At 32.4% G+C, this 10,152-nt stretch overlaps 1 protein-coding gene across 1 annotated transcript in view; it reads right to left on the bottom strand.

Annotated features, from left to right (window-relative positions):
• Positions 1-310: 310 nt before the first annotated feature.
• IFT74 (intraflagellar transport 74) overlaps positions 311-10,152 on the bottom strand; it is a 75,877-nt gene continuing 66,035 nt past the window's right edge. The window contains exons 17-20 of the mRNA XM_069474316.1: positions 6,618-6,781; positions 5,921-6,046; positions 2,264-2,324; positions 311-471 (exon numbers count right to left, since the gene is read on the bottom strand). Of these exons, the coding sequence (XP_069330417.1) occupies positions 353-471; positions 2,264-2,324; positions 5,921-6,046; positions 6,618-6,781 (470 nt within the window). The 3' untranslated portion in view covers positions 311-352. The remainder of the gene's footprint in view (positions 472-2,263; positions 2,325-5,920; positions 6,047-6,617; positions 6,782-10,152) is intronic.

Here is a 10,152-nt window from a genome sequence, read left to right as displayed (position 1 = left end):
TACATGAAAAGATGATTTCATTTGCAGCCATAGGTGGATTACATCAGCTAAATAAATCTCAATGGCCACTTTTCGTTTATCTCTTGATTCTTTGAGACACTTTTATTACTGCCACAAAACAAATACAAATATCATAAAAAGAAAAGGAAATGACACTTTTTATATGTAAACTATTTATTGAACTATTACATTTAAAATATTACTCTTCAAAGAGGCCACAAAAGTTACAGTATTCAGAAATTTCAGGTAAAACACTTCAAGCGTAAGTTGTTCTTTTATTTTTTTTTTAGTCAGCTTGTACCAAGTTTAGCAGAAGAGGATACTTCTTTAGGGACTTTTAGTTGATTCAGACTCAGTTTCTGCTAGTACTATGTAGAGCATCCACAATGGTTTTATTGTATTCTGCAATCTTTTTGGTCACATTTTTCATAATTGGTTGATAATCACTCTCTTGACTCTTCGTAGCTATGACTAATTATATGAGTTAAGGGGGAACAATGTCAATCAAAATATTAATCTAAGTGTGGCTCAGAAAAGAACTAAATCATACTGATATTTTTCTTATTGAAAATAACATGGCATAGAAAAAAACACAGCTGGAATACTTTAAAATACCATATGTTCGGGGGGGGGTGGAGGGTCAAGGGCAATATACGTAACCTAAACTTTTGTACCCCCACAATACGCTGAAATAAGAATAAAAAAAAAATACCATATGTTATTTTAACAGATCAAACATCAGTTGAAAACAAAGGGCCAAGCAAAACTTATTTCAAAAAATTCACCTATAATATAAACACTTTTTTATACTTAACATGTTATGTATCTCAATCTAATTCTGGTCTTAGAACAATCTAATGTTCAGAAGAACCATGTTTTGTAGAGTACCATATTGAATTTTAGGTAAGTTTCTAGACTTAATTCTGTTTCAAAATCACCTACTTTATATTGTACAAAGAATGCTGGACTTAAAGCATACTGTGAATGTGAGTCCTTTGCTTTTAAACTAAGTTGCACTACCATTGAGAACACAGCCCCTAAAAGATCCTTTTTTTTTTTTTTTTTTTTTTGAGACAGTCTCACTCTGTAGCCCTGGGTACAGTACAGTGGCATCATCATAGCTCACTGCAACCTCAAACTCCTTGGCTCAAGCTATCCTCCTGCCTCAGCCCCCTGGGTAGTTGGGACTACAGGTGCCCACCACCATGCCTGGCTAATTTTTCTATTTTTCGTAGAGATGGGATCTCACTCTCATTCAGGCTCGTCTCAAACTCCTGACCTCAAGCAATCCTCCCATCTTGGCCTCAAAACATCTTATTTGGAGGTAAGCTGGGGTCCATGTTGCCCCTGAGCTGAAGTTCAGCAGCACCCTAGAGGAGAACCTATGGTACCAGAGAGCCAGGATCTAGTTCTCCAAGCAGAGATGGACTTGAATGGGTCAAAGAAGGAAATAGAAAACGATGTTTAGGGAAATGTTTGTTACAACTCCACAATATACATCCTAAGCAGCTACCTGCTGCCTCCTACGATCACACAAAAAGATAAGCAGTAATATAGGACATAACTATACTCTTGATAGAAAAAGGTGAAGTTGAATTGGCTGAAACATGGATGAGCCTGAAGGTTAAACTTCTCATAACTCTACTTAGTTTACCTCCTTTTGCTGCCCAGACATCCAAGGTATAGCATTATAAACAACAACAAACAACTATATATCATTTATTATATAAATATATATACTTAAGTATATATTTAGTTCTATGTATATGGTTATATATAATTCTTCCAACAACTCTGTAAGAAGGAAATATTAACTGTATTTTAGAGATGATAAAATTCTGGCTTAAACAGATTAAATAAATTGTCCAAAGTCTATAACTTTTAAGTGGTAGAGTTACCATTACTTCACTCCAAAACCTGTGCTCTTAATTATTGATACTACGTCAATTACAAAACCCGTGCACTTACTTACTATGCCACATCATGATGGCTTGGTATTCCTTCTTTGGCAATTCTCAAAGTTGGCTTTCTGTTAGTTACTTTGGGGTACACACACACACACACACACACACACTCACACACCTCCTAACTACTGTACAGAGGAAACTATGTCTTATTCATTTATGCCCCACATAGTTTACCTCAGTGTTTTATACATATTAGGTATTTGATAAATGTATATTGAACTAAGTTTCGAGTCTTTAAAGAAATTCCTAGAAAAAAATAACTTAGTTAAGTTCACTTACAGCTTTTTAAAGGATACATTCTTTCATCACAAAATTATTTTGCTCGTGGTGTTGCCACTTTCTTTCCAAATTTGTAAGCTAAAAACATAAAAAAAAATGTTAACTTGTACCCATATTCAAAACAATTATGTACCCTAGTCTAAGAGGATTAAAAAAAACTGTTCAATTTAAATGTTATCAACTCCTCGCATTTTATTGAGATAAAGCCATGGTAGACAAAAAAGAAACTTAGGAAAGATTAAACAATAGTAAATACATTAATACAATGTTGACTTCTACAATAGGTTTTACTCTATATGTTTATTTTAATTAGAAAATATTTAAAATGTTTATTATACCAATGATCATGCCAACTGAAAGACAATTTATGATTTTCCTTTTCCTAAAAGAACTTAAAAAAGAATGGGACGTGATGGTAATCTCTCCTTGAAATCTGGAAGTCTAATGCCACCAATGTAATATATATTCAAACACTGTCAAAGGTTTAGCTATATAGGAGAAACTTCCTTATTTCCAGGGTAAATTTCCTGTCTAATTCCACGAGCTGTGATAAGAGCAGAGCTGCAGTGTGAAGATTACAAGAGCGCTGGTAGAAAGCTGGCCCTGTTACAATAATTTCTGCATCAACAGGAAGCTAATGTGGATATTATATTGATGGTTGCTTCCTCAGAAGACAATTTTACTGTTATAGAATTAAATTGTTTTTCTGATTTAATTAACCTTGTAACTCTGGGTTATGGTCTTTCTTTTTTAAGACGCACATAGTTTTTTTCCTAAGCAAAGGACCATCTGAAAAATGAAATACTAAACTAATGTTTTGCCTGGACATTTCAAAGAAGTAGTGATCACATTTTAAAATATGACAATTAAAACAGCATTAATAATGTTTCTTTCTACTCTAATGTTAAAATTATTTTCAGGGCATAAGTTCAGTCTCAATGTAGCATCCATCCTATTGTTTCCTCCAAAGAGATAAATCTAGATATTAGAATGACTCATAACTAATTAATTATATACACTGTATGTGCTGTAAGCCAATGCTACTAAATCAGATCAATCTCCCCCAGATAGGACCTTGAAGTTAAGATGGACTTAAGGAAGCAGTCAGCACTTTTTGGCAGCAAATTTCTAATAACCTTTTGCAAAGTCAAGTACCAGACTTTTTTCTCTTTGTTTCATACAAAGAGGTGGCCTTCTTACAATGCAGTAAACCTCTTAAGTGCTACACGAAGAATGATATAAAAAGCAACACTATGTCAGATGGTCAAATTCCTTTTATATTGTACATGTCTATTATTGATTTGCCTTTAAACCCCCAAGAACTCAAAAAGCACAAACTCATTTTTGAAAATCTGTTTTTCCCTATAACTTATTATTATTACTTCCCTAACTTATTATTATTATTTCCCGATAACTTATTATTATTACCTATTATTATTAGCAGAGCTAGGATCTCACTCTGTCATCTAGGCTGGAGCAGGGGCACGATCATAGCTCACTACAGCCTTGAACTCCCACCTCAACCTTCTGAGTAGCTAGGACTATAGGCATGCACCACCACACATAGCTAATTTTTTAATTTTTTGTAGAGATGGGGTCTTGCTATGTTGCCTAGGCTGGTCTCAAACTCCTGGCCTCAACTGATCCTCCCATCTCCCAAAGTGCTGAGATTATAGGCATTAGCCACAGCTCCTGGCCTTTATCACTTATTTAAATAATCTGTTAAGTAAAATTATTTATAGATGCCAAAAGCCAGTTTTCAAGAAAATAGTTGCAAAAGATAGGAAGAGGAGGATTTAATTTGATCAGTTGAGATTCACAAAAAACAACAAATAATAAAGACAAGGCTTTAAAATTATAGCTTATGTTATAATTTCAGTTATCAATATATGGAATTAAGAATATGATTAGCACTTAATGTGGGAATAAACAAGGTAGCCATTGATTGACTCTAAGAAATGGTGTTTGTCAAGTGTTTTCTTCCTTAAATTATCTATTCAGTGGAAGAGGAAGGCCAACATTCCATAAGAAATATCAATATTTTTTTCTAAGAATCATTTAAGACAATGATCTCACAAACTTTTTCTTGTTTCTTCTCCAGCACTCATCCCCACTCTAAACAACCTTAGATAATTTTACCACTTAAAAGACTATATCTAAGTTTGTATATTAAGAAGTAGAGACAGAATAAATGACTAGTATATTTGCATTATGTAAATTAGTGGTTTCCAAGCTTTTAGTAGAGTGGCAAGCTCTCATGAGATTTCACCCCTTATAAGAAGAATATAAGGGGGATGATATATATTTTTTTAAATGGTACATCCATACAATGAAAGAGCTGATGTCACAGAAATGTCAAAAAAAAGAAAAACCCTGAAAAAATTTAAGAAAATTTTTAAAGGCTCAACAGAATGATTTCATTTTTTATAAAAACTATAATTAATATGGATGTATGACTGCAAAGGAAAAAAAGACTCTAAGGATATTATACCAAAATCTTAACAATGGTTGTCACTGGATAGTGGGAAATAAGTGAAATTATTTTTTTCTATCATGATCATATTACTATATAAAGAAAAGGAAGAAAATTGTAATGCATTTAGCATAATAAATCATATGTAAAAATTGCTAATATAGAGTAATTAGATATGAGAGTGACCAATCTTTTTCAGAATATAATTACTGATTTTGTATATGACACAATGCTTCATTCAATCATTCAACAAACACTTATTGAACATCTACCATGTGCCAACCAACAGGACAGTACTGGGGATAAAGTGAATGAGACAGACAGTGTCTCTGCCCTCTCAGAGCTCACAATCTAGAAGACCTCAAACAGTGTTCAGGTAATTATCAGCAGGATGAGTGACATGAAAAGGGAGTTGCAGGTATATGTCTGTGCATCATATGTAAATAATCACTGCTCTTATAGCATTATTTGAACAGTTTTAAAAGCTAGAAATTACCTAAATGTGTAATGAAAGGTAATTGGTTCAGTAAATTATGCTATATCCATGTAGCAGAATATTATTAAGCTATTAAGAATATTTTTTTAAAAATATATACTGACAAAGGAAAGTACTTATGATGTATCATTAATAATGAAAAATAACCCCCCAAATAATATGTACATGATACCATTTATATAAATATAGAGATATAAATGTGTACTTGTGTATATGTATAAGTGTATATGTACCTATACATATATAGAGAGAAAGAGAGAGACTAATGGGACCCATACCAAAATGCTAACAAGAATCTCTCTTCTGGGTGGTGGGATATGGTCATTAGGGCTTATTTTATTTGTGGTTTTTATGGGTTTTCAAAATTTCTGCATTATAAATGTTTACTTTTGAATTTTTTTAAAGTTATTACCTGGTATATCATAATGGTTGTGCCCAAGACAATGCCTAACATAGATGTGGCCTTCTATATAGGTTTATAGAAGGTAAAGAAGCAAAAGTTAATTTATTCTAAGTGGAGATTTTACATAATCTGATAATGAGATTGTACATCTGGCTGTCTTCAAAGCCAGAAAATCTGGAAGGTATATAAAGCAGTTTTTAAAATAAAAAAGGATTGTTCTGGGTGAAAATATAGATTAAGAGAATAGGACAGATAACCTAAAAGGATAAATGAATTCCAAAGTCATTTTTAAATATTTTTACCTGAGAGTGTGTCTCATTTTCTTGCAGTTGTGTTTTTAGTGTCTCATATTCTTTGTTTAGTGTGTCCATTATTTTCTTAAAGGCATTTCTGCGGATTGATAATACCATTCTCTCCTGATGTAATTTCTACATAGATCCAAATAGATGCAAATAAGAGGCTGTAGTAAATATCTAGTAAGCCAGTATAAATCGTATTTGACTTAAACAATTTCAATGACTGTATTCTGATAAAATTCTACCAAGGGTATAAGTACTCTAAAATCTGTTTGTAAAAATATCCTTTGAACTATAAGCTATGTTAATATTAACAGTATTAATAATTCTATTAATATTGCCATATTTGTCCCTACCCCACCAAATTGACTTTTAAATCAATGTAAATGGCAATGGAAAGCCACTGACAATTTTTAAGTAGGGAAGAGTCATAATAAAATCTGCATTTAACGAAGTTTACATTTGTTGAAATGTTCTTTATCATGTAGTAGCTTATATCTTGCTTTTTAATTTAGCCTTTTGTTTAAAAATTTAAGTCACTCTAAATTCCAACTACATATGTAAACATTTTTATTATTTTTTTCTCAGCTTACATATCAAATAATCAACTGAAAATAAAAATCCCATGAAGTACATATATATTAAATTTGATCAAGAAAAAATAATCTGAATTGTACTTTTATAAGACTTTGTCACCATTTACCTTTTTCTTTTCTTCACCTGATGATTTTAAAGCTGGCAAATCATTATATGTCTCTAGATCAGTTGTCATTTGCTTAATTTTGCTTTTTAGAGAATGTTGTTCCTCAGTCATCTTACTTTCTAGAAGCTCCATTTTCTGTAGATTCAACTGCAGACGTTGACTATCTGAAGGATAGGAATGTAAAGCCATAATTTTTTTTTTGTTTTGAGACAGGTATTGCTCTGTTGCCCAGAGTGCAGTGGCATCATCATAGCTCACTGCAACCTCAAACTCCTGGGCTCAAGCAATCCTCCTGCCTCAGCCTCCTGAGTAGCTGGGACTACAGGCATGTGCCACCACACTGGCTCATTTTTTTCCCCTAGAGACTGGGGTTTTACTATGTTGCCCAGGCTGGTCTTGAACTCTTGACCTCAAGTGATTCTCCACCTCAGCTCCCAAAGCACTGGGATGACAGTAAAATCATAATTAATCAAAATTTTATTCCTTTCACACAAGGACATGAAATGCAACAATTAAAAATCATATTTTATAAGAGTATCTGTAAAAGAAATATATGTTCACTGTAACCATATAAAGAAAATATAAATATAAAGAAAAATTAAGAAAAAAAAATACTCATCCCCTCAGTAATCAATTTCAGGTAATCAATATATCAGGTAACCAATTTAACCTGATGTATATTACACACAGCTGTCTCTACGCTAATACAAGCATATAAGAACATACATAGGTTTTTAAAAATAATAAAACTTATATTATGATACTCATTTTTAGTAGAGACATGACACAGTTATATAGGAAAAAATAAGTAAGCTATAAAACATTATATATTTGAACACAATTTTATAATTGCACATATAATCAATTCTCACTATTTGCGGTAGCTACGTTCTATAAAGCCACCATAAACAATGATTTCTGTTTAATCAAATATTGAACTACTGGGTTTGGTTCCTGTGAATCTCTGGTCACATTTTTGTCAATTGATCAATACATAACACCTTGTTTTATGTGTGCTTCTGTTAAAGACTTTTTATTTAATATAGGTTGTGGATTCGTTAACATTGAATTCACATTGAACAACACTGTAACTCTTGTACAAATGAAGCTTATCTAACACATGATTTCTCCGTAGGGTACATCACAGCCTTCTTGCTCTTAGGAACACTAGATAGCACATTAGCACTTTGCTTAGAGCTATTTTAAAATAGCATGATCACCAATAAAAAGCACACAAATGCTAAAAATGTGGCACTAAATATACCACAAAAAGGAAACCTGTATGTAGTATGAGAACTGAAATAGGAAAGCAGATTACTGCCATTTTCAACTTTTGTTGGGAACGTGCACCAGGCTGTTCAGATTTTTCACCTCTCTGCACATGTCCATGAATGAACATGAAAGTGCTGCCAACTACTGACTTGGGGGTTACAAAATAACTTTAGTGAGAAGGCAAATTCAAAATATGGAATCCGTGAAAAATGGGTATTGACTATATGTATATGTCTCATTCTTTCATTCAAAAGTATCCAGCATCTACTATGTACCAGGTGCTGAAGGATATAACAGAAATCAACAGAGACATTGTTTTCATTCAAGGAGCTATATTTTAGAGGTAGAACCAGGCAATTGAACAATGCTTCAAAAGTCATTAAGAAAAGAGGTTTGTTATTCAACCAAAATATAAGTTGGTATAATTAAACCAGTATTCCTTGAATGTTTCTTTTTATCCCTTTAAGAGTTTTAAAACTCAACTATATTGACATACATTATTTAAAAATATATATGTATATACACACATAAATATGAACATATAAATATATATCTATAACACAAGTCTTAAATATTGTTGCAAAGGGTTTTGTTTTGTTGGATTCTTATCTCTACTAGGTTTAGAAATACTAACAGTTATGAGAACCAAAGTGCTGAACATAAGTTACTAAGGCTTATAGGGTTTTAATGTTCTAAATAGGAAATGTTCTTAGCTTGTAGATGTTTTGACTATTTGGAGTAAACAGTTATATAAATCTAACTTCAAGTTTACTTTGAATATATACTGGGGAAATACATTCAAGAAATATACAAATTGATTTTTCTACAGAAAAAAAGAAAATGGTTGGTTGGTATAGGGTAAAGTTTATCTTCCTTTAGCAACAGGTCCCCAATGAAAAGCTAAAAGCTACTCCAAGGGAAGAGACAGGAAGAGGATGCAGTCTAGTTCCTTCTGATATGCTATGAAGTTGCAAAGTTTACCAAGCAGTGTGTACATAGTAGCAAAATCTCAGAAGGAACCCCTTTGACCTGGGGAAATGTTTCTGAAATATTCTGTCATCAGCACATTTGTTTACTCCCTGGAGTTTCCTTTCCAAAAATATAAATAAAAACTATTGCTGACAAATTCCTTGCCTCTTTACCCATGCAGTACATCAGCGTTTCTCAACTTTTTTCTTCCATTATCAATGCCCTAAGAAGCCTTTTGTAGACTTTTCCCTCTAACTGCCTCCCTCCCCTGAAATTTTTATATCACAGATGTAGTGTGTATCTGTTTATGTACAGTGACCCTTTGGAGGATGGCAAATCATTATAATAGCTAAGATTTTTTTCAACCTCCTCCCAAGAAGCAATTTTGGCCCCCTGAAAGCAATACTGCCCTATTAAAAAACATGGAGGACATTAAGAAAACCAGATGAGTCCCAGTTATAATCTCAAGGGTAGAAAGGAAGGCAATTCACAAAGGGGAATACAAAATCCATTATCTCTGAAAGATGAACAAGAATATTATAAACCTCTTATGGTGATTTCCATATACAAAAAATTGCTTGAGATGGGGGATGGTGTTAGAGAAAGAAAGTAAGAACAAGTTATTATATATGCTTGGTTTAAATTAACACAAAAATAACTCAGTAAATGAAATTAATTGTAGGGGTCAGACAATTCAAGCCTTAATAAGAAAATTTTCCAACAAAATCCCTATCATAATAATAAACTAGATTATCTCCATTGAAGCCAGTTCTTATTTTTTTCAAACTGTACATCTCTGGAGAAAACATATGACTAGTTTTTTAAAGATATATAAACACAAAGTATAAAAGTATAGAAGGAATACAGAGTCCTGATTATTGAGTTTCTTTCTTGGTATTGATATTTGCCTTTTAAAAAATGTATTTCTTGACGGCTGTTATACAAAGATAGCTTAAAGGAGGAAAAAACTTGTTGAATTAGTATTTACCTTAGATAAATGAAAAACTTAAGCACTATGGTCTAAAATACAAAACAGAGGTTTTCTAGATAGAATAACAGAACATAACAGTCCTTACAGAAAAAGGAAAATAAATATTTAAAAATACTATGAGTTATACATATCCAAAAGAATTGAAAACAGGATTTTGAAGAAATATTTGCACACCCATGCTCACTGCAGCATTATTCACATTAGCTAAGAGGTAGAAGCAACCTAAATGTCTGTCTATGAATGGTTAAAGAACTATGGTATATGCATGCAATGGAATGTTATTCGGCCTTAAAAAAAGAAGGA

This window comes from Eulemur rufifrons, chromosome 7 (genome assembly GCF_041146395.1).
Source record: "Eulemur rufifrons isolate Redbay chromosome 7, OSU_ERuf_1, whole genome shotgun sequence".
In the NCBI taxonomy this organism is placed as follows: Eukaryota; Metazoa; Chordata; class Mammalia; order Primates; family Lemuridae; genus Eulemur; species Eulemur rufifrons.
This window is presented reverse-complemented; position numbering and strand designations above follow the sequence as displayed.